The sequence below is a fragment of the Pimephales promelas genome, chromosome 25, assembly GCF_988280905.1.
Source record: "Pimephales promelas chromosome 25, fPimPro1.hap1.1, whole genome shotgun sequence".
NCBI lineage: Eukaryota > Metazoa > Chordata > Actinopteri > Cypriniformes > Leuciscidae > Pimephales > Pimephales promelas.
In genome coordinates, this window is record NC_142793.1 from 2088571 (window position 1) to 2114394 (window position 25824).

The following is a 25824-nucleotide window of genomic DNA, read 5'->3' on the forward strand; positions in this document are numbered from 1 at the left end:
TCCCTCATCAAACAGACAATATTGTTATATCCTAATCCCTCACAATCGTGAGATTAGCGGCTTCCACCTGCTGGAGCGGCCCGTGATTGGCTGATGGCTGATCTCTCCTCTACACGACCTCTAACACTCTATTAGCGCTACTATTCGGGACTATCAGGCGTTTATGCAGAATGTGCTTAACTTTAATGAATGTTATTGTCATATTTTCACAACAACGATAAGATTAAGAATTGAGATCCTGTGATGAAGGATTGTGCGTGGGGTGTTCATTAAGCATTCAAAATATCTGCATGCGCCTTGTTTTGTAGATTAGTTTTGATAATTTGGCTTTTCTTGTAACGTTGGGTTTTTCTATAGTTTTCTTCATCGCATGTTTCGTATTTCATCTCAAACATGGTCTTCACTTAAACTTCTTGCTAAACAAATACACTACGTTTTGACAAAACTTTATTAGGGACAAAATTGTTGTTTGTGAGGGACCTTAACAGTCAAAAGTTATGCAAAATTGGCAAATTTATGCAAATATACAGTGTAAAAAATATTGTTGGTTTAACTTAAATTAAGTAACCCGATTGCCTTAAAATTTTAAGTTCATTGAAATTGAAAAATTGAGTTAATACAATGAAGGAGAATGATTTAATCACCAGAAACTCAAAATATTATGTTCTCTCAACTTACATAAATTATTTAAGTTGATTTGACAAAAGAAACAAATGTTGTGATTACAAATCACGAAAACATATTTTTATTGTGCAATGACACCACAAGAGTAGTGAATGTTATTTAAATTAAATTAATTTAATTTAATGTACATATATTCACTTATCAATCTTTATTTTGTTTCAATTTCTGGAAGCTTCTTCTGTCACCAAGACAAATTCTTTAATAAATCTCATTCTGATTCTGATTCATACAATGATTTTAGCACAATAAATATTGAAATGGTTTGTTTATTTCATTGTTTGTCATTAGTGTGATTAGTTATATATTTTTTTGTGTTGGATTTTTACATTATAAGAATTTTACATCTGGGTATGTTTTACTTTATACTAAAACAATATAATTTACACATAAATGCATTAAAAAATGAAAAAAAAAATACCGTAATAAAAATCAATCACTGGGACATAAAAGTGTCTAAAGTTGAGAAACTCTATTATGGGCACAATCTCAAATGCATCAACTTTGAAAATTGATTATTTATTTAAGATTAAAAATACATAATTACAGTTGTGCCACGAAGATATACAGAGTTAAAATGCAAATGTTATTGTGGGATTTCTGTAATTATAGTTTTTGTCCTCAAAGGACAGAGAGCCTTAATGTGAAAGAAAAGAAACAATGGCAAAACCCTAGAGATACATATTCATAATTCAAAACATTTTAATACTCCTTTCATTGCATTCTTGATAAATAATCTTCTTAATAAAAGCGCAAGTATACGCACATGCACACAAACAACAGACATTTTGCACAAATAAAATTAAAAAGCTACACTGTAATCTGTAAAATTCCCTAAAATTGGCTTAATCTAAATTAACTTTAACATATTATTCAATCTGAATCATTATTCGTACAAACAAAGACATGTTTTAGTGTTAGATCAGGTAGAAATGGTTTCTCCACAGGTTCACTTGTACGACAAAAGAGGAGCAGGACAACACTGTGCTTCACCAAAATCATCTTTTATTTCATTTTGCCAATGACTCTGATGGCTCCGTCCTAATAGTTGATCTGTAAAGCTCTTCTTGCAGATAGCAATCGTAATCAGCTTTAAATGTGAGCATCTTTGAGCAGTGAATATGTTTGTCTTGGTGGAGAAGCTTAACTCCGTCTATCTGCTTGACTTTCTGAGTGTGTCTGTTCTGCAGAGACCTGATACTGAGACAGAAGGAGTCCAAAACTGCTGACATATTTCCTTTGCTAGCAGGGATATTTTTTTCTTAATAAATGCTGCACGCAAATAGATAAGAGCTCAGTGGGATGCAAAGGAACATGTTTGATAAATATAAAATAGAAACAGAGATGCATCTTTATGAGTGGTTTGGTTTTATTCATGAAATAATTTCACTTTAATACAAACCAAGATATTCCATCAGTCTAAATTAGGGCTGTCAGCGTTAATGCGTTTATGCATGCGATTAATTTAAAATAATTTAACGCAAATACGAGCTCTGTCACGTTGCTTCTGAAGAGCGAGAGCCCTCATGCATTAAACCTCAAAACGTCCCTACGTTTCTCAGCTGGAAAAGCTATAGCGTTTAGATAGTAAAACAAAAAAACATGGTTAATATTAAACCATGGTGACCACAAGTTAATCATGGTTTGTCGTTGCACTGTACAAACACTGTAGACTGATTTCTGAAAAGTTTTGTTCTGTTTATGGGTGCTTTGTGCATACATCTACATTATGAATTATATGGACTAAAGCTTTTGGTTATTTGGTGTCCGTTTGGAGTTTCCAAGAGTCCTTTTTTGTAAAGCCCAAAATTTACCTTTAATACAGTTGTGTGATAATCACCCTTCAGTCTGATTGTTTACTTTGCTGGATATAGCAAATGATGGCAAAATGATTGGGTTAAAGGCACACTATGCAAGATTTGTACCTTAAAGGGATAGTTCACTTTGAAATTAATTTTTGATATGTTTTATCAAGGGCATCCAAGATGTAGGTGTCTTTGTTTCCAAAGTATTTTCAATTTTGATATTTTTCGGTCAAACCGTTCTTGTCTGTCAGTCATATAATGCAGGTCTATGGTCACCACCTCAAAGAGCATGCACAGAGAAGTCCAGATTAAACATGACTTCATGACTCGTAAATGTAAGTACACATTGATGGCCTAAGACACGAAACGAGCGGTTTGTGTGAGAAAACTGATAGTATTTATATCGTTTTTACCTCTTGTAACCACAGCCATGTCCAACTGATCTGGCACGGGTGCTTCAGTCTCCGGCGCTTCGGTCAAGTGATTGCTTGCGCGTGTACGTCACTCATTGTTTACACAGAGATTTCGGAAGTTTTACCTTTCACTGTGAAGATCTAAACATATTTAGATATACAGGGAATCGCAATGGAAGACGATTACGATATATCTAAATATGTTTAGTATATTTAGATATATCGAATATCGAACCGAGGGAGGACCCCCTAAACCTCCATTTATATGCACTGAAAAAAGTGAACAAGGCATGTCATTACTCTAAAGAAATTTTTATACTTGATGCAACACAAAACAATTAATTTTCTATCTAGCCATCAGTTTAATGTAAAATGTTTCGTTGATTTAAATTAAAAGTAAGTATTGTTAGTGTAAAGTAAATGGATTTCTTTAAATTAAAGTAAAAATATTGGTTTCCGTTGTCACGTGACTTCTGACGTCATCCGTGCCGTGGTCGTGCGTGAGACGTTCAGCTTTCCGCCATCTTGTTAAACCGCATGGAAGAACTCAGCGTGGGAAAACGGGAAGCAAGAAAATTGGTAAGTAATTGTAAACATATGTTTGGGCGTGTTATAAACATAATATATCAGGGCTTGACATTAACACCCGCCATTCGCGTGTGGGTTTCAGCTGTGGTGTGTAACAAAGTAATGTTACTCCCTCTATCATTTTGGTGGGTTGAGTCTTCTCAAAAGGCATCTCTTATACGATAATCGCGTTGCGCATTAGAACAAACACACGCGATTCTTTTGAGTTTATGAATACAATTTCTAATAATCAAAAGTTGTTCAGATTAGTCATCGCGTAAGATTAGTTCAGAGCGCGCGCGCGCACGCGCGCGCTCTCTCACTGAAATCTGCACGCAAACCAGAGATGTACGTGCGATGTAATTAGCCTACATCATAGATTCATTAAGTTAATCATACAGTGATTGACAGGTTTTGTTCTATTTCAGCAGCGAATAGTTTCACAGAAATATCACATCAGAACCATTAGTGCATTGGATGGCCAGCTCTGTTTCAACAAGAGGAGGTAAAAGCATTTATTTGTAATGAAATTTTTTTAAATGTGACTAATCCTGAATTTACCATAGTTTTTATAATTGAATTTTGGTATGTAGTATTTTTGAAAATGTCTTGGATGCCCTAATTATAACTTTTGTTGTTTAATGCTTTGTGTGTCTATGTATTTTTACAACTAATTCTGAAAGTAAAATCACTTTTTTCTGTTTCTCTTTCTTGTAGATTAATGCCGAATTTTTTCTTATCACGACCTTACCTTTGCAATCAAGATTTATGGCCTCTTTGGACAGACAGAGCTCTCAGCTTCTCCAGGTGATCAGGAGCGAAGGTGGACTCCTTCGTGAAAAAACTAAGGATACTATAAAAGTTATGGATCAGATATTGGTTGCATGAGAACAAAATTGCTTGTGGCAATCAATTTAGTAGTGTTTTGGTCTAATAAAAACAATACATTTTGTAGAGTCCGGACATAGACGTCAGAAGAGAGTGCCTGCTGAAGTGCCTGATCATGTACCTTGGTGAAGATGCAAGCTGTCTGATCAAAGAATACCAGGTAATGTAGACAAATTGCTGAAATTTTGTCCAACCATGTTTGCCTTAAAGGGTTCGTTCACCCAAAAATGAAAATTAAGTCATTAATTACTCACCCCCATGCTGTACCAACCCCGTAAGACCTTCGCAACACAAATGAACATATTTTTGATCAAATTTGAGAGCTGTCTCACTACCACATTGGCTTCCTAAGGGACTGGCTCTTGACGGCCCAGAAAGTCAAAGAAGAAAATGTTTAAATATCCCAGGTGACTACGGTGGCTCAACTATAAGTTTATCAAGCGACGAGAATACTTTGTGTGCGAAAAAACAAACAAAAATAACGACTTTATTCGACTATTTCTTTTCTTCCTTGTTGGCCTGAAACGAGACTTCCTTAGATTTCCACGACGCATGCGCGAGAATTGCGATCTCCTTCAACTACTTCATTTCAGTTCTCGCGCAATTTAATTTAGTTTAATTTAATTTAGTAAGATTGGTAGTGACATATCGCTCAAAAGTAATTGTTATCATTTACACATCGGCCTGTGTGACTTTCTACCACAGAATACAAAAGAATGTATTTTGAAGAAGGAGTAGTTCACTTTAAAAAAAAGTTTTGCTGATAATTTCCTCACCCCCATGTCATCCAAGATGTCCGTGTCTTTCTTTCTTCAGTCGAAAAGAAATTAAGGTTTTTGATGAAAACATTCCAGGATTTTTCTCCATATAATGGACTTCAATAAACCCCAAATGGTTCAAGGTCCAAATGAGTTTCAATTTTCTGTTCTGTGATACGCGTTCGTGACGTCACGTAATACACAATTATGTTGAAACGAACGTGCATCACAGAACAGAGCAAGGCGAGCATTTGTGCTTATAAAACTTATTATTTTTTAAATGCCCGATTGTTTTGCTAGATAAGACCCTTATTCATCATCTGGTGTCGTTTAAAGCCCTTTGAACAGTTTGCACTGAAACTTAAACTTTGTTATTTATTTATTAAAAGAGCGATCGTTTCGCTTGATCGCATCGTCTGGAATCATTTAAAGCCCTTTGAACAGTTTGTAGTTTGCACTGAAACTGTCATTTGGACCTTGAACCGTTTGGTTCCCAATGAAGTCCATTATATGGAGAAAATCCTGTAATGTTTTCATCAAAAACCTTAATTTCTTTTCGACTGAAGAAAGAAAGACATGGACATCTTGGATGACATGGGGGTGAGTAAATTATCAGCAAAAGGTTTTTTTTAAGTGGACTAATCCTTTAAGAGCCCCCCATTCACTTGCATTGGTTTTGTGTCCATACAATAACAGTGAATGGGGGCTGTGCTGTTCTGTCACCAACGCTGTTCAAAATTCTGCAGAGTACAGTAATTCATACTGGTTTGAAATGACAAGAGAAATTTAAACGATGACAGAATTTTTATTTTGAATTACTTAGGGATGGGCAATGATTAATCGCGATTAATTGTTAGCAAAATAAAAGTTTGTGTTTACATAATATATGTGTATGTAGTGTGTATAATTAATTTGTATATATAAATACACACACACACACACACACACATGCATGTATATATTTAAGAAATATTTGCATGTATATACTTTATATATATTTATACATAATTAATATTATATATAAATATAAATATTTGACATGTTAATAACACATTTTTCTTAAATATATACATGCATGTGTGGGTATTTATATATACAAATTAATTATACACACTACACACACATATATTATGTAAACACAAACTTTTATTTTGCTAACGATTAATCGCGATAAATCGTTGCCCATCCCTTGAATTACTCCTTTAATAGGGGTTGGTTCACCCCAAAATGCATTTTGAACACTGTTGAGTGGATTGATAAATGCCTCTGATTGGCCATTGTGGTACTGCACTCAACAAATATGTCTGTGATTGTCTACAATGGTCAGCAACTGGGAGCCTTTGAAAGTGTTTAAAAGCATTTTCAAAGCTAAAGAGAGTGTAAAAGTACATCGTCACCCAAAAATGAAAATTGTCATCACTTACTCTACTCTTGTAATAAACTCTACAAATTTTATTGAAGATATTTTAATTAAAGTTAACAACAGATGTTTGGGCTCTACATTGACCTTAGTAGTACAGCTAACTAAATTTTGGGGCTGGGGGGTTTTTTCTTCTTCCACAGTCCCTCAATTGCTCTCTGTTTTTGTATGTTTTTAGGATGACCAGAGGGAGGAAGCGGAGAGAGAATTTGAAAAGACCACTATGGCATTTTTTGTGATCCGTGAAAGTGATGCTCTTAGTCGTGTGCTGGACATTTCCATTGCCATTGAAGTACTGAAGGAGTTGCCCACTGTTGCCTGTGCCTGTGCCATGATGTTTGGACTCGTTTATGCACTGAACCTAAAATATCCTGAAGGACTCAAATATACTTTTGAGGCCTTTCAGATAATAATCATGGACATAGAGAGTAAGCAGATGAGCCGAAGGGTGCAGAACCTCTCTTCAAAGCTGCAGGGGTAAATTTGTTTCCTTTGACCCAGCTACAATTTTCTGCTGAAGTTTGATGTTTACATTGTTAGACATTGTGTATGAGGATACTGTACACGTAAAAGAAAAAGTTATGACAAAATAAATTGTCAAAAGTTTGATGCTTGAAGTCATTTTTCTTAAATGATAAAATTACACATTCTGAAAGTAAATAAATTTCTTTATAATACATTAATATTTTAAATTGTATTTTTTTGGATATTTGGTTAGATATGTAAAGTACAATAATTAAGTCAATACAACTTAAGAAAACATTAAGACAAAGTATAATTTGATATTTCATTCAACTTAAAAACTTTATTTGATTCAAAGATTAATTTTTACTTTAGCTAAGTAATGGATGGTTAATTCTCTTCAAAGTAAAAATTTTAAGTTGATAGAAAGTAAATCAATTAGATGTAACCAGTTGACGCAATTTTTTTACTTTGATCTAATGAGACACTTTTTTCAGTGTGACTGACAGATAAGAACGGTTTGACCGAAAATTTTCAAAATTGAAAATACTGTGGAAACAAAGACACCTACATCTTGAGGTAAGCTAAAACATATCAAAAATTAATTTCAAAGTGAATTATCCCTTTAATATAACAGCTTCAAAGTTGTTTTGGTGGTAAACAAACTCATAGTAGGGCGAATCATCCTGCTAGTAAAGCTTGGGGGGGGGCGCTGCTGGAAAAACCAGCAGAGCAAGTTTGAGAGGAGGGAACTTGTTCTGTGGCAGGATTCACTCTCCATTTTTGTAGGCCCACTATGGCCAATGGGTGGAATGAAGCTGCTCTCAGTACAGCATTCTGTCAAGGTCTCAATCCCTCTCTTCAGCTGTAACTGGCCATCTATGGTGATGCCATGGGGCTATAAAATTTAATCCAAGCTCAAAAGTGATTTATTCCAATCACTCATCATTGCCTCCAGCACTGGAACCTATGCAAATTGATTCTTACCATCTGTTCCAATCTGAACGCCAATGACGCATCAATAACAATCTCTTTTTATACTGTGGAGCTGAAGGTCATCTAATCTCAAATTCTCCCATTTGTCCTGCTTGTCCCGCGGTGAGTACCATTCAACTACCACCAATAATTTACTCTCCTTCAAAAACTACAGTATAAGTGAATACCACTTGATGTTAGACTACAGCGCAGGGCCTCATTGACTCAGGCTCAGAAAGCAAATTTCATCCAGAGAGAACTCTTCCAATGTCTCCACATCAAGGAAATCCCCTGCCAAAAGGATTTGAATATCCACACAATCCAGGGAAAGCCTCTGGGACGAAGAGTGATAACCCAATACACACCCACTCTCACTCTAAAAGTTGACATATTACATCAAGAACAGATTTCATTTCTAGTGATGTAGGGCTCAACAGCTGACATTCATCATCCATGGATGCTGATCCACTCACCTCAAATCAACTGGTCGACAGGCGAGATCTTAACTTGGAGTCCACATCGCTTCAAGAACTGCCTCCAACTTTCTCAACCAACTGCAACTGCCAAAGCAGTTTTCTCCATGACCATCGAGAGTCCCACACGAGAATCCCAACCAGAGATTCCCATAGAATATAGGGAAATCTAGGCTGTGTTCAGTAAGCAAGCTGCAACCAAACTTCCTCAAACCACCTCATCAGTTATGGGACTGTGCCATCGAATTGCTTCCTGGGGCCAACTTAACTAAGGGTAAAATCTATCCTCTATTGTTCCCAGAGCAGCAGGCCATCGGGGAGTACTTTGGGGAAGCTATCCGTCAGGACTTCATCTGTCCCTCTCTCTCCCTTGCCACTTCTAGCTTCTTCGTGGTCAAAAAGGACAGAGTCTTGCGGCCCTGTATGGACAACTGTGCCCTCAAACCTCAGATTGTCAATTACTGCTATCCGCTTCCCCTGGACCCTTACCACTCCTGAATAGCTGGGGGCCCCATGCTTGTGTACCAAGTTGGACCTGTGTAGCATCTACAACTTCATCCGGATACAGAGGGATGAAGAATGGAAGACTCCTTTCATTACACCATCAGGCCACCAAGGTTATGCCGTACAGGCTGTCCAACTCCCCCTCCGTATTCTAGGGATTTATGAATGAGGTTTTACAGGAGTTTCTCCACCTCCTCATCATAATCTGCAATTCATACAAGAAAGAATTGACCTTGTAGGCTAATCATACATCATAGCTTTCCATCTCCTCTCACTAAATTGCCATAGTTGTGATACCAACTACATGTTCAACTACCAATTTCACCTGTTCGCACACATAAGTTTATGCATAATTTATATTTTTGTAGTCTTAGTTATTGCCTTGATAATAGAAAATATGAGCTAGGCATGTATGACAGTTGCCAAAGTGAGATATGAGCTACAAAATGACCTGCCATGAGCTATAGGAGACTCTTGTATGCACATATAGGGCTTATATGTGGATATAAAGAAGCAATACAGGAGACCTGTATGGCCTGTAAATGCACATATATGCAATTCAATTTGCCTATATGTGCCATTCCCACAATAACCACGGCTGGTTGGGCCATTTCGGTACCACTAACAGGACCAATTCACTCTTCTCACAGATTTTGCAAAGCAAGGCAGAAGTTTAACTAGAAAGCCATACTTGCACTTTCGAATAGATGTGTGCGAGTGCCTCAACCCACAGGGGATATTGTGTCAGTGAATAAAACAGCGAGCAGTGAGTGTTCTCTGTGTAAGTGAAGAGATCCTCCTCAACCCTACCGAATACACTCCAAATCATATTGACAGTCAAAGGGTGTAATCTACACTCTCCGTGGATCACCCCACTCCTCGATACCAAGTCTGCACCACAATTGAGATGTCCAGGAACATGTACTGCCCCAATGGTTTGGTGCCGATCTGCCGAAAGAAGAGGGTCTTTCGCTAGCCACAAGCTCACACCACCTTGGTGATTTATAAAGACTACCACTGTTGTGTTATCTGTCCTGATGAGAACGTGACAGTGGAGGGTGTCACGGAGCTCTATGCAGTTTATGTGCCACGATCCTGTCATGACGGGGCCTCTGACCCTTCAAGCCATGACAATGACTCGGCCACTGCTGTTTTAATCTCACAGCCAGTTCATGCTCTCGCCAGCAGCAGAAGATATGTGTGGTCTCGCCATATGATGTGCTAAAGAGGAGCAGGAGTGCGTAGGAGGGGGTGCTTTGTCAGGATTTGGCTGATAGCCTTTGATTGCTTTTCTGGAAGGAAGCCTGCAGCGGGGGTTGTGAGACACGTGGGCATTGAGCCGGGGCACCTTTCTCCTCGTCTCGAAACATGGAGATGGCCACATGGAGCCTGAGAGTCTGGAGGCACATATCTCCACAGTGGGGGCGTGACCCAGGCAGAATACACACGTCTCATGGCCATCAGAAGGTCCAATTGGCTCTGTGCAGGAGAGGAAATTGTGGGAGGTCTTTCTTATCCGAAGGGTCACCGGAAAACAGCAGGGGATTAGAAGGCGTTGTCCACTGCAGCGTGTAGATCATGATGAGTAAGTCTTGCTTGTGAATAGATATCATGCAGAAGGTTGGCTGAAGGAAAATATTCTGAATGAATTACGTTCAAGCGCTGCCTTATATGGTGGGGGAAGCCCCCTAATATTTTGCATGTTTGAACGCCATTGGCCAGTGTTAATGGCGTGATTCAAGGAAGGGATTTGCCCATAAGCATTATCAAATGCAATGTCAAAATGAACCGAATCGAAAGGGACAGACAACACATTCCAAAGGATAGCATGTTAAAGTGTGATCACTTATTTCCAACATGGCCCTTGGTGTTAGAACATTTAACACATAACAAAGACCTATTGCATGACAAAGACAAAAACTTTTATTTATTTTTTTGTTCAAAAGCATTCTAAAATCAAAGAATCATAAATCTCATAAAATAATCAGTCAACTCTAATTACAAAAAAAGATCTGCTTCTCTATTCCATAAAAATGCCTTAACCTGATGTCTCAAATCCCCTCTGGTATTTACAATTTTGAGGGAAAGCGGCAGATCATTCCAGACTGTTATACTTGAATAGAAAAAAGAACTTCTAGCTGCATTGTTGACTCTGGGCACTTTACAAGAAGACTAGGACACTGGCCCTAGTATTGTGATTATGCTGTTTATGACCCATTTTTATATGGGAGTGTAAATATTTGGGAGCAGAGCCATTTATGACTTTATACATATGATTCAACTTGAAGTGCTCCACTCTAACATGTACTGGCAGCAGTCCAACCTTTTTTAAGTTGAACTGATAATCCACAGTGCCAAGCAAAACATGCATAATTGAAATGACATTGAATCAGTGATACAACCAGTAATTTCTTGATAAAAAAAATCCAAATTCCTTGTTCTGCGATATAGGAATTTCAGTTTACCAGCAGACTTGGATAATATTTTGTCAGCAATAGATTTACAGGTTAATGACTACTCTAATGTTAACCCCACTTTTCTGAGACACTTTTTCAGTGCCATTACATGTGACCTTAAGTACATTTACTTCCGTTTTGTTCCAAATAAAATGGACTCAGTTTTTCCCAGATGTATTGAAAGCCTGTTGTCTATTTAATTAATTACCTAGAGTCTTCTCAATCTCAGTGATTTCACCCCAGAGATCAGTAATGCATCAGCATATAAAAGCAGCTTACATTTCACCGCAGCTGGCATGTCGTTGGTATAAACTAAAAATAAAAGGGGGCCACAGATTGAACCTTGGGGCACCCCACACGTACTATCCTGAGGATCTGATATGGGCCCCTCAACATCACAAACTTGAGTTCTTCCAAGAGGTGAACAATTTCACAGCAGTGTTTCTGGAGCCACTAATTTGTAACTTTGATAGTAGTATTGCATGGTTTACAGTATCAAAGGCAAAATTAAGAAGAATCATGTCCACACACTGTCCTTCATCAAAGCTTTGTCAAATATAATCAAATAAATGAATAAGACAGGTTTCAGTAGAAAAGTACATAGAGTAGATTTTGTCTGACAAGGTACTCTTCCACCTTCCACCTGGCAGTCAGAATTGATTCAGGCCTATAATTACTGATCTATAATTATCTGATCTGCTATTTTTCTTAAAAAGGGGAACTACCCAGGCCCTTTTCATGTCGCTTGAAAAGATACCCTGACAAATGTATTATGTGGGTGAGTACCCTAGAAATTACGTTGGCACTATCGCTCAGAAATCTGGCCAGAATAAAGTCCTGTCCAGTGGCTTTGTTAATTGGCAATGCAGATAGACACACTCTCACCCTCTCCTCTGAGACAGGGCCAATCTCAAAAGCATCAGGAGTGACACGTTTGTTTTTATAAAAGGAGTTCACAAACGGTGGGCCATATCTACCTGACGCACGCAACTTATCAACCAGGGGTGCGTTTCCCGTACAACGACGTAGTTCACTGTTTCACTACCATAGTACGATGCATCGTTGGAAAAATCAACTAGCTAGTCACGACTGTTTCCCGAAACAAACTGTCGCAAAATATCGTTCAAACACGTTGGTTTCGCACGTGGTGGAGTAATAACTACTTTTAATGACTGTATTAGATCCAATTAACGCTAGATTTGTTTTATATAAATTAGAGACATGTCATCTGAGGACTATTTCTAATTGTTCTCAGTTGTTTTGCTTTATTAGCAGACTCAATATTTGGCTCGTTCTTACATAGTAGAGCACGTTCGCACATGCGCACTCATCAAACACGTTACTTCAAATCTTTTGACAAAGACGTAAATGACATTTGTATGTATGCTGAATAAAAGACTCGGTTGTACTGAATGTCAGCTTGCTTATTTCGCTCAAGATAAGGATTTATTACCTCCAAATGGGATGCGATATAGAGACGATGCCTCTAACCACAGGTCGAGAGCTGTCGTTCAAACCACATAACTCTGCGATGCTGTTTGCAAATGTTCGTTGGAACGATGGTTTCGGGAAACACCGACTCTTTGAACTATGCTGATAACGACGGAACTTGCGACCATAGTTGGCTAACGATGCTTTCGGGAAACGCACCCCAGACTGGCAGCAACTGCTATTTGTCAACGATCATCTTATCCTCAATGACTAATACATTATTACCAGACTTTTATTTTGATTTTCCTTTACCGCCCATATCAGTCAGAACTTTCCATAGCTTTTTTAGGCTGATCGCTGTAATAGCATCAGCATAAAATTCAGACAGTTTTCTGCACCTTGTAACTAGCCTGATTCCGACAATATATGTATTTATCATAATCACAAGACAAAATTGACCTCTTAAACTTTCTGAACCATTTATCACGTTGTCTAATAAGATCCAGAATGTCAAAAGTCATCCAAATTACACTTCTATTCTTAATTCTGACACCTTGCAGTGAGTTGAAAGAGGTTCCGTTTCAAGGGAACTTCGAGCTGCGTTGTTAAACGCGATGGGAACGCTCTGCGTGATTGCGTCGTGAAGCGTCTGTACAATCAGTCCAATGAGAGAGTAGGACGTCAGGTGACGTCATCGACCAGGAAACTATAAAGCACCCTTGAGATCAGACCGCGACAGCTTCTGTAGTCTTTAGTATGCGATCTCTGTACTCTGTCCTTGTCTATTTATTGTTGTTTGTCAAAGCCAAGAAAAGAAATATATATCACTATCTATATTTATGGCAAGCAAGATTATAGACGGTGTGTGGTTCCCTGCCCTCGTTACATCACAGGTGGGGACACACATCAGCTATTTGTTTGGGAGTGGAGCATGCCAGCGGTCAGTTCTCGAGGGAGCTGACTGTGGGCATTGCGAGAAGCTGTCCGCGAGGACGCTCCGCTCCCGCCGGGCGTTCTCCGAGGAGGACGGTTCGGTTCGCGGTCCCCGCGCGGGTCTCTCTGTTGCCGAGGCACGGAGACGACTCGCATTTCGGGGTTCGCAAACGGATCTGACAGCGCGGGTTGGGACGAGCTCAGCTCTATCGTATGCCAGATCTGGACTGCGATTTCCAGTTCCGAGGAATTGGTATCGTTAGTGTTTTGTTTTAAAAAGAAACAGTACAAACAAATAAAAATGTTAAGAGAAAGGCATATGTTTGACTTTTAAATGAATGAATAAATAAGTCCGCTCATATCTGCTGAATAAAGAGGAGCTTTAAAAAGGAGGTTTTATTTATATGCTTTTGCCAGTTAAAATTTTACTGGCTAGCTGAACATTATGAGATTGAAAAATAAATAAGAGTTTTTAGATTAAATTTACCTTAAATTAAAAACTAGAAAACTCTGTTTCTCAGCCTCCTCGTCGGGGTTTATATTTTATGTGTTTAATCCCCATATTATAGCAATGTTTGGGTATTTCAGTGCCTCGGGTTAAGAGACGCTTGCAAGCTTTCTCTCTCCCGAGTCCATGTCATCGTTTTTAACCCCGACGTTACCCACCAGCCATCATAAATAATGAATACATTTTTATTAGGCAGCCCTGGTGGGTATGGAATGTGTGTGAGGAGCGACTCTCTGAGGAGGGTCGCAGCGCTGCCAGTTCGGTTGTTCCCGCTGGTGGCCACAGAATTATATGCATATATGTTTTTCCGATATAAAGATAATGGGAAAAAAAAAAATATGTCTGTTCTTCTGGACGCTCCGCTTTCAAGAAAACTATGAAATAATCCATTCAGCGGTGTTCCAGAGGTTTCTTCCTCACCAATGTTCCTGAGACTGCTGGACGAGAGCAGTCTCGGCCTATTAAGCTCCTCGCAGCACAAGGTGCAAACAGAACAGTCTATAGCCAGTTAGAGATATGCAAGATCTGAGGACTGTTTTATCTCTAAAAAAGCTTGGACAAAGGAGAATCCCTGACGCTGAGGCGGTCAGGCTTCTAAGGGTGGTCCCCTCTGGGGTAGGGACTGTTTTGAGAAATCGTTTCTCCTCAGTGCCCTTTGGGATGCGACTCTCTGAGGAGGGTCGCAGCACTGACGGTTCGGTTTCACTGCCGGTTCGCCGTTTCAGGGCACCAAGGTCTCAGTGTCCCCAAACGAGCCTTAAAAAAAGAGCAGTCAATTTGGTTTCCCTGGCGGTTCGCCGTTTCAGGGCGCCGAGGTGCCTGCTTTATCCAACGGTCCTCCGAGGAGGGTCGTAGGAACTAAGCTAGTTAAGAGATAGGCAGATCTGAGGACTGTCATCATCTCTAATAAAGCCTAGACAAGAAAATGAGGCTATCAGGCTTCTGAGGGCTCCTCCGGGGCAGGGACAATTTTGAGAAATCGTTTCTCCTCGGCAACCTCTGGGGTGCGACTCTCTGAGGAGGGTCGCAGCGCTGCCAGTTCGGTTGTTTCCTGCCGGTTCGCCGTTCAGGACACCGAGGTGTCAGCGTACCCATACGATCCTCCGAGGAGGGTCGTAGAGCGGTCAGTTCGGTTGTTCCCTGTCGGTTCGCCGCTTCAGGGCACCGAAATGATTGTTTAAGCAAATCCAGAGGCCTGTCTTGAGAGACTGGTTCCCCTAGTAGAATTTCTGGCAGCGTGAAAACTACTGCCACACATTTCTCAGTGGGTCCTGCACACTATAGAAAAGGGTTTCAGAATTCAGTTCGGTTCTTGTCCGCCCAGATTTCTAGGCGTCCTCCTCGTAGTGGTGGACCCGAGCAGGCTTTGGTTATGGAGCAGGAAGTATTGACACTTCTGTAAAAGGAGCTGTAGAAGGGATTCCTCCTCCCAGCAGACAGCCATTACTTCATTGTTTCTGAAAGAGGATGAGGTGTTGCGTCCTACTCTGGACCTGTGTCAATTAAACAGCAGGATTCAGAATCTTAAGTTCAATATGCTTAAATATGATTGTGTCACAGATTCAGTCCGAGGACTGGTTTCTCTCAATAAACTTAAGGGACGCTTACTTATCTTTCCATCCTCATCACAGGAGGTTCCTGAGGTTTTGCTTTCGGGGGCGAAGCATACCAATATCGGGTTGTCCTATTCAGCCAAGGTTCACACCCCACACTTTTGTTTTCAATATGCGTGGATGCAGCTCTGGCTCCTCTGGACTCCAGGGCATTTGTGTATTATACTATCAATGATTGATTGATCCTAGCTCAATCTGAGCATGTGGCAGTTCGGCATTGAGATGTCGTTCTGTCTCATTTTAAGATGTTGGGGGTTGTTGCTCAACGCCAAGAAGAGTGGCTCTGAGGACCACTTTTCTAGGTGTAGCCTTTTACAGCAGTAAATGGGGTATATATCATGGCAGCTGCGTCCAATGTAATTACTTTTGGCCTTCTGTACATGAGACCCATGCAGTGATGGCTCAGGACCAAGGGGTTTTCTCTGAGGAGAAAAACGTTTTTCGCATGATCAAGGTCACGTGCTTATGCGTGCTTCGGTCTTGAGGAAGAACCTTGGTTCCTCGCCCAGGCCCATTGTTGGGGGCTTCTTGTCGACGCATAATGTTATCGACGGATGCTTCCCTCACAAGTTGGGGGGTATATCTAGGCCAGTTACTCACTGTCAAACATTTTTTAGACTGGTGTCTCTCATGGCAGCTGTGTCCAACGTAGTTACTTTTGGCCTTTTGTACATGAGACCCATGCAGTGATGGCTCAGGACCAAGGGGTTTTCTCCGAGGAGAAAAACGTTTCACATGATCAAGGTCACGCGGCTTTGCCTTCGTGCTTCGTCATGTCGAAGAGCCTTGGTCCCTCACCCAAGCCCAGTTTTTGGGGCTTCTTGTTGACACATAATGCTATCGACGGATGCTTCCCTGACAAGATGGGGGTGATCATGAGTGGTTGCTCGGCGGATGGTACTTGGCAGGACCATCTACCTTTTAGCACATAATTGGCTAAAAGTGATGGCGGTATTCCCAAAAATCTCAATACTTCCTGCCAGACCCTAGAGGTCACTATGTGTTTGTCCTTTCGGATAAAACGCTGATGGTCTCGTATATCGGAGCAGATATCCTGTTGAGGCCCAGGGAATGGAGACTCACCCCCGAGGTGGTGGAGTTTCTTAGGGAGAACTAAAGTCAGTCGACATTTCACATCGTTGGTACAACCCATTGCTATATTTGGTTCTCCCTCACACATCCAGCTCTGCTTGGACTGGATGTGATGTATTAGGTGTGGTTAACACTACACCGGTACGCATTTCCCGATGCTCCTGGGAGTTCACCCTCATTTGGAGTTTGGATACTGTGGCTTGGCCTCTGAGGGGGCCCGGCTCATAAAATCCCGTCTCTCGACTGAGGTCGTTGAGACCATTCTCCAATCCAGAGCTCCTTCCACGAGAGAAACTATATGCATTGAAATGGAAATTATTCTCCATCTGGTGTGGCGAACATCACCAAGATCCTGTTAACTGCCCTGTTGGTACAGTTCTTGATTTCTTGCAAGACCGTTTCTCTGCTGGATTATCTCCTTCTACCTTAAAGGTTTACGTGGCGGCTATATCGGCCTACCACACCCCTCTGGGGGGTACTTCTATCGGGAGAGATCCTCTAATTACTAGTTTTTCTCTGTGGTACATGAGGTTGAAACCTGCACTGCACTCAGAGCACCGGCTTGGGATTTGGCCATTGTACTTGAGGGTCTGGCTTTGGCTCCCTTTGAGCCCATTGAAGAGGTTTCAGAAAAATTCCTCACTTTGAGAACATTTCTCCTTGTGGTTTCATTTACCGGAGATTAGGAGATTTGCATGCCCTGTCGGTTGCTCCTTTATGCCTGGAATCTGCACCGGGTATGGTGAAAGCATTTCTATACCCTAGACCGGGTTATACTCCTTAGGTCCCAGTTAATTTTTGGGGGCCTTATAGTGCTGCAGGCCTTTTATCCTCCACCTTTTAATACCCCAGATCAGGAACGACTGAACCTGTTATGTCCAGTTCGGGCATTAGATGCCTACGTTCACAGAGCTGCCCTGTGGACAACGTAACTTTGAACAATTATTTGTCTGCTTTGGGTCACTCAAGAAAGAGTCCCTGCATCTAAACAGGTTATGAGAAATGGATAGTCGAGGCTATATCATTAGCTTATGAAGCGGCTGAACAGTATGGCTGTTCGGGCCCAAGAAGTGTGGCGGCCTCTACGGCCTTTATTCCGAGTGTTTCACTTCTCGATATTTGTAATGCGGCAGGATGTCCTCTCTGCATGCATGTGTCAGATTTTATGACCTTGGCCTCTCCACTCCTGGGGCTAGGTTGCTTGCTTCTTAGTGTATGCAAGGAAGGACTTCACACAGAACGGGCATTTCTCAGCATGGCGTAGTGGGTATGGGGTTCCCATCGCGTTTAACAACGCAGCTTGAAGTTCCCTTGAAAGGGAACGTCTCAGGTTAGGTATGTAACCCTGGTTCGAGAGGGAACGAGAGCTGCGTTCGCCTGCCATACTTCCTGCATGCCCTGATCGACTTGCTTCAGGCCTTTCACAGAAGCTGTTGCGGTCTGATCTCAAGGGTGCTTTATAGTTTCCTGGTCGATGACGTCACCTGACGTCCTACTCTCTCATTGGACTGATTGTACAGACGCTTCACGACGCAATCACACAGAGCGTTCCCATCGCGTTTAACAACGCAGCTCTCGTTCCCTCTCAGGGAACAACGGTTACATACGTAACCTGAGACGTTCTTTCAAGATACTACTATGAGGCTGTGGTACATTTGTGTTAAAATCACCCATAATGATACATTTGTTCGCATATAAAGGCTACTCTTACAACAAACCATTTCAAAGAGCTCATAAAAATCTGTTTGCTTAGTCTGTAACAAACGCAAATGATAATGGGCTTACTTTTAGGAAGCAGCAGTTCAATCCATGCAGTCTTCAAACCCTCCACCGTTATTTCAAAATAAAAGTCTCACATCACAAAAAGATAGTATTACGTTTGTTGTTTCTTTAACTGCACACTCCGCAATCCACTCGAAACAGCTTCTCAACCCACCAGTGGTTATGTTATCCATATTCATTTTAATCTCTGAACTTCTACGATACATCAATAATTGTCCTTTTTTCGGCTATTGTAATTTCGCCCAAAGTAGTTAACATTTGAGACAAAATTGATACCAAAGTGGAACATATCTGAGCCTGCATTATGTTAATAAAGAGCAACATAACATGAGCAATTCAGTTTAATATTGTTCCATTGGAAATCCTTATGTGGTTTACTAAGAGTTATGTTTTTAATTTGATGAAAGTGCAAAATAATTTGATGACCATCACCTGAATTCAGCTACTTAGAGCAGTTTGTGAACGTTGAAGTTAATTGTGAGTGAGAAATAAGCTGTTTTAATATGTCCCGGGGCTCTGGGAAGGTTTTGCAGTGATGGACTGTCTGTCTGCTGGGATTATAGAGGTGGACTCGCACCCTCAGGCCATCACGGAGACATTACAAGTCCAGCAATGCTGAACACAATAATGTCATGATGATTTCAAGCGCTAAGCAGTCAAAACGTGTGTAATATGAAAAATGACAGAGATTGCAACTTTAAAAGTAACAATAAATATAAACATAACACAGTTATAGGACACAGGGGCTAGTGTGATTTTATTTATTAAATATGAATTCAATTTCACAGGCGTAAATACACAGGTTAACTGAATGGGATACAATGAGAAAATGAAATAAACACAGTAGCCACCGTAATTTAAAGAAGATCTAAATAAAAGTCTCAAAGAAGAAACTGTGATGTGCTGGCTTCACTTTTTTTTAAAAAAATAATAAAAATATGGGGTAAGTTGTCACACTGGGAGCATATGGTTTATTTACTTTGGTTTGAGAAAAATATATTTGTCTGAAAAATTAAATAGTGTAAAACAATTATGAAAGGAAGACATATAACTGACAATAAATACTTGTAATACAACAAAAAAGCCAGCACATCACAGTTTCTTCTTTGAGACTTTTATTAAATTACGGCGGCTACTGTGTTTATTTCATTTTCTCATTGTATCCCATTCAGTTAACCTGTGTTTGTTTTGGGTCCATTCCTATACCCCAAGTGGTAACACCTGGTCTCGGGGGAGAGGGGAGATATCTTGAAAAGACATCACCCTTGGAGGAGAACTGGAATCTCCTAAGTTCCCAATCTTTCTCCTATTTCCAATAACTGTAATGAAATTAAGACCATTTTACCAATCGCACTGAGACACTTAAAATGATACCAAACATGAAAAGGGAAAACCTTAGATTCACAAGCAAAAGAACAATAAACACCTTTCACCCAAATCTTTACTGGGGCATCTCCCACAACAGAAGAACAGGTGTTGTTTTCTTGTTCTGCCTGTTCTGCTGCTGCAGGAATGAAACAATTTTACCTCTCGCGCCAGAAGTATTTATTTTGCCCTTGCATAACACAGCTGGAGGCAGGAGGTTTGTGAGATTTGCATGCCTGAATGAGCCCTGGAGGAGAAGATATCGGGTTGGGCCAGTTGTGTGGTGCCCTCTGTCCCTTTGATCTCTTTTACAGATTAGTGAGTTTTTATTGTTTTACTGCAGTTTCGAATTCCTAAATTCAGTCTTAGGAAAGTCCTTCCTACAATGTTTTAAATGGTCCACAGAAGCCAGTATGTGCCATGGTTCTAGTTGCTCACAGTCTTTTAATTGTTTTAAACCACCATTTGCTTGTAATTAGGCACAGAGGTATTTTTTATTTTTTTCCCCAGAATTATAATTTTATTTTTATAAAGTCCAGCTAATACATCGGCTGACTAATATAACTGGTTACTGGCCAAAAATACACTCTTTTGTTTACAGTGGTCATATAACAGTGATTTCACAAAACGGATACCTCAGCGTTTCGTGTTTCAGATTGTTATGAAGAAGTTATGTATAATGTACATTTGATTACTGTTGTTATTTGAACCAAAAAATATCAGCCAGCATATTTTAGTTCTTGCTTCGGGGGCTGCCGAGGGCGACGAGACTGTCCCCAATACCTGGGAGGAGGAGCACGACTAGCCACGCTTTTCTTTTGAGCCTCCCTTCTAACAGGACCGAGGCGGGTCTGGGGGGCCGAAGGAGTGCGGCAAGGGAGGCACTGCCCGAAGGCTTCTTTTCACCTCCTGGAACCTGGAGATAACGTGGTCATGGCATCTCCGAATAGGCCAGTGGGTGAAACCGGGGCATCAAGGAGGAAAACTTTGTCCTTGATGTCTGAAAGGTTGAGCCAAAGGTGTCTGTCTGCGGTGACCAAGGCAGACATAGACCAGACAATAGCACGGGTTGTTTGCTTGGTCACGCGGAGAGAAAGATCTGTGGCTCTGCGAAGCTCAGAGAAGGCTTGTTCGTCGAGCGCAGCACCCACACACAGGTCGTCCAGGCGTTTTTTTGGCGTGGCCAGTCCAACTGGAGTCTAACGAGTAACCTCATCGAGCAATTCCTCCACTGATTTTTTATCGCCGATGGAAAGCTCGGAGGCGGGAAGAGAATCGCGGTCCCCCTCATGAACCGAAGAGGTGCTGGAACGCGCTTCGAGATCATGTGAAGGACCAGCTGGGTTTTGGGAGAGAGCGAGAGAAAGGGACAAACCTGTCTCTTGCTCCTCAGCCAAATACATGCGAGAGCCCCACGAACTAAGCATGGATGCTGACTCCCGGAAGCGAGCGAGGCCAGCGTGAAGCACTTTGCCAGAAAGCAAATCGCAGTGCTCGCACCCGCGATACCCAGTTTCTCTGGGTAACTCTATGTGTTTAAGACAATGAGTTTATGTTAATGTATTTGGTATGTTATTTTATTTTTATTTTTTTGCTTTAAATCAGTTTTTATCTATTTTTTATGCACATTTTTTGTTTCTCACAGAGAGAGAGAGAGTGATGTAAGTTCTGCAGAGGCGCTCAAAGATTGTTCATGTGTTTGAACATGCATTAAAAAAGAAGACAAAGACAACTATTTCTGAGGAGGAGCTTGTCCCCAGACCTCCATAAGGGCACACTGTTTTGATGTACCTGTGCTTCAGACAGTACTGTAATGAGCTGAAAACACCCCTGAAAGTGTGTTGGCTGTTTTATTGAGGATGCATTGTAGAGATTTCAATTCTGTTGTCACCATGTGCAAACTGATATTAATAAAATAAATTGACCATGCTGGGTTTTGAACATACTTAGTTACCAAAGTTCAGCTCTTCCGGTCAATGATTTAGTATCTCTTCAGCACCTGCAATCAAAATTAGCTAGCGCCACTGCTGCTTGTGGAAATGTAAACGTTCGAGTTTGGGAGGTTTTTTAGTCGTCTGTTGTGCAATAATTTTGACAGAGAGCAGAAGATCAGCCAGAATTTCTGGAAGTACAGGTCTGTTCACAGGAGGAGTCGTTCGCTCAGTGAGTATATAAGATTGAGCTCATCCTTCAGTGCATCATTGTGTCTGCTGAGGTTGCAGTAAATCTTACTTTAATTGATAATTCCTGTATTGTAAAAAGATATTATTTGCAACTGATAAGACTTTAATATTTACTGGGGACACGAATAAGTGTGAGAAGATTTTATGCATCAGATATAACGTTTTGAACAAGGTGAATCTTCATTTTTAACCTCTTTCTGAGATTGTTTAGTCTATTAAATGTAATGTATTGTGTGTGTGTGTGTGTAAGTAAACACATTTTGTCTCCTGCAGGTTTCAGCAAAAAGGGAAGACTGAAAATGGTAAGACATGCCGAGATTTGAAAATATGTCTCACAAATATACATTTCCTTGCTGAACAGTTTTATAGTATTACAAAAAAAACAACATTATTATTATTAGATTTCAAATGATGTTCATAATTGTTGCATTGTATTTGCTTGAAACAGTCTGACAACTTGTTGATTAACCCCTTGCTGAACTCAAATAGGGGTGACATTTATATATCTAACATTTGTAGATATCACCGATGTGAAAGTCAAAACTTTCGAATGTATTTTGAATAGTTAACTGACAAATATGAAACCCCATGTAACCACCTATTTCATAGTTTGATTCATGCTGCTTCATACAGCTTACCACTGTAAACGCACTCGCCTCTCACGCCGGAGAACGTGGTTCGAGCCCCGTTTGGAGCGGTCTTTTCTTGTTTATCAGGTGTTGTTTTCGCTAAGGATAACCAATAAGCATTAACATAAAATGTATGTGTGACTTGTTTTGTGATATTAGCTTGTAGGAAATATACACTTTGATTTGATTAAATGGAAGCAAAGTGTAGCAAAGATGAGCAACAGACTGAGGTGCAGCAGCAGCTGTGCGAGAATCAGGCATGGAAACTGGTAACAATTAATAAGTCACTTTACTTTAGAGAAAGTTATAAGTGAAACATTGTTTATCTCAATGATCCTAATGAAAGGATTTTGACAGATTAATTATTCTCATAGAGATGATGAGAATTATATTGGTGCCATAGTGTGTCAATGAACTTAGACTAAAGTCATTCATGTATTGCTTTAACTTAGGATCTTATACATCATTTTGACTATTTATGTCAAAAAATATAAATTATATTAGGGCAATCCCACTGATCTGCTCTTCCCAATACATTTTCTTCAATGGTATTGGTCTACAATTTGACATATGTAGCACTTGATGAATTATTGATATAAATAGCCAACAACACCTGATCACATTTTCTCTCGGATTTTCATGCCATAACGAATGTGTTTTATAATCAGCCAGAGAAAATCTTTTTGTAAATCTCACTGTTATTTTTACAGTGTAGTAATAGCTCAAGCCCTAGCTGTGCTAATCCTGCTGCCACCGACCAAAGCACTGTAGGCTTGCTACGGGCCGTAGATTAGCTTTACCTGCCTATCCACTATTCAGTCTGTGAGGGGGGGCCCATACCTACCTTCGCCTTGGGCCCCCAATTTGCTAAATCCGCCACTGTGTGTACAATCTGAAGGAAAGTTGGATGACTTATTTTGTTCAACAATGTGCTCTGTGTCTGTCGTTTTGTCTCTGTAGGCGCTAGTTGCTGGTTTTGGTCCACTGGAAGCTTATATTGGTGCTGAAGAGGGTGTTGCTCTACAGTCTGACAATGGCCGGTTCCTCAGCTGTATTGAGCGCGCAAATATTTATAACATAGAAGCTGCCAAGAGCACCAAAGACCCTTGGTGCAAATTCATAGTGGAGAAAGTCAATGATTCGAAAGTCCGGCTCAAAGACCAGAGGGGTGTTTACCTCAGTCGATTTGACAGGTGTGGTGTCAACCATATCGAGGCAGCCAAGGCCAAGCCTGATGAATGCTGTGAGTTCAGTGTCTTCACCAGGAATGGGAAAGTCATATTTAGAGCCAACAATGGACGGTTCTTAAGTCGATATGATCGGGGTGAACAGAACATCGAAGCTGTTAAAGAAGGTGTTGATGAATGTTGTGAATTTACACTGAGTATCGGGGATATCATCAGCCCCAGGTTTGAAATTGTCAATATAGATTTTGGAAAAATCCCAGACCTGAGCGACAAGCCATCTGTGGTGAAAAGTGATTGCTACATTAATGAAAGCAGCGTGAATCAATCCCACACCTTCAAATTAAACTGGACGGACACGGTCACCAACACCACGACTTGGACCCACGCATGGGGGGTGTCCTGTACTGTGTCTTCTGATTTTATATTTGTAAGTGTCGAAGGCACCATCTCATACTCAGGACAGTATGGCACCAGCTCCTCAAAGGAGAAATCCATCTCCATGTCAGAGGAAACTACCATCACAATTCCTCCCAAAACCAAGATCACAGCGAAACTGATGGTCAACAAGGATGAAAATGTTGAGATTCCCTTCACAGCTACAATCAAGAAGACCAAGGCCAATGGAGAGGTTGAGATGTTAACTGAGAACGGCACCTGGAAGGGTGTGGCTTATGAAAATGTAAGGCTTAAAATTGAGGAAGCCAATGTGTAAGAACAGATTCATAAGTTCAAAGCAAAACAACCCATGTGTATGGAGTGAATTAACAAATATAATCATATAAAATACATATTTTATCAAAGGGATTCAAATATATTGTACTGTTAATAATGTCCATGACTTATGAATTGAATAACTATATATTGCGATTAATGGGAATCTTTTATTTCTGCTAACATAAACTGAAACTGTATCATTGTCTTTCCCATCTGTGTGGGTGTTTATTTGAATTATTCTTACAAATAAAGATATTTTTGGTATCATACCTTGTTGTTTCTCCTCGTTCTTAAAGGTCTATAATGGTATACCTAGACAAATGCATATGTATTGAGGTGTTTATATGATACATAATTGGGTCACTGGACAGACTTTCTGAACATTGTCAAGTCACTCATGCAGAGTAATTGTTGTGACCCCCAGATGGGCATTATCAGTGATTGCACCCCACTCACACAACCAACCACCACATTCATTTATATTATTTACAAGTAGCATAATAACCCAGATATGAGATTTATGCACATTCATATTCAACTTAAACATATTTAGTTACAGATTGGGTTTAGCTTCAGATTTTGATATTCGATTACTTAAGAGGTTGTCCGCAAACACAAATAATAGTCATGCACATTAAAACGACATTAATATGAATTTAATTATTTACACCTTATTTTCTCCAATAAATCATTATATATATATATTGAGAGCTGAACCTGAACCTTGGTTAGATGAATATTGTTGCATTTTAATGAAAATCTATAAATGATAAAATTCAATTATTATCAAAGATAATCATTAATTATTCAAATTAATGGAACATTGATTAGACTTAACACTAGCTTATTGATCCTTCAAATTCAACAATCATCAAAGATAATTGTCAATAATCAAAATGAATAGAATATTAATTGGGAATAATGTCGCCAGGGCAGCACCCTGGAGTCAGGGACTAATAACCAGACAGTATAACAGTCTCAATAT

At 40.1% G+C, this 25824-nt stretch overlaps 2 protein-coding genes across 3 annotated transcripts; both read left to right on the forward strand.

Annotated features, from left to right (window-relative positions):
* Positions 1 to 3313: 3313 nt before the first annotated feature.
* On the forward strand, positions 3314 to 7139 carry LOC120476113 (uncharacterized). 2 transcript variants are annotated; one of them, XM_089127817.1, is made up of 5 exons: positions 3314 to 3478; positions 3895 to 3971; positions 4184 to 4327; positions 4422 to 4514; positions 6711 to 7139. In XM_089127817.1, exons 3-5 carry the CDS (start codon positions 4235 to 4237, stop codon positions 7011 to 7013), a joined length of 489 nt encoding a protein of 162 aa, XP_088983943.1. In that variant the 5' UTR covers positions 3314 to 3478; positions 3895 to 3971; positions 4184 to 4234; the 3' UTR covers positions 7014 to 7139. The 2 variants fall into 2 exon arrangements, with proteins under 2 accessions (XP_088983943.1, XP_088983944.1); XM_089127818.1 differs by having other exon boundaries at positions 3329 to 3478; positions 4184 to 4273.
* Positions 7140 to 22320: 15181 nt separating this feature from the next.
* Positions 22321 to 25108, forward strand: LOC120477550 (aerolysin-like protein). Its single transcript, XM_039669195.2, has 3 exons — positions 22321 to 22481; positions 22583 to 22611; positions 23899 to 25108. Exons 2-3 carry the CDS (start codon positions 22609 to 22611, stop codon positions 24835 to 24837), a joined length of 942 nt encoding a protein of 313 aa, XP_039525129.2. The 5' UTR covers positions 22321 to 22481; positions 22583 to 22608; the 3' UTR covers positions 24838 to 25108.
* The last annotated feature ends 716 nt before the right edge of the window (positions 25109 to 25824 follow it).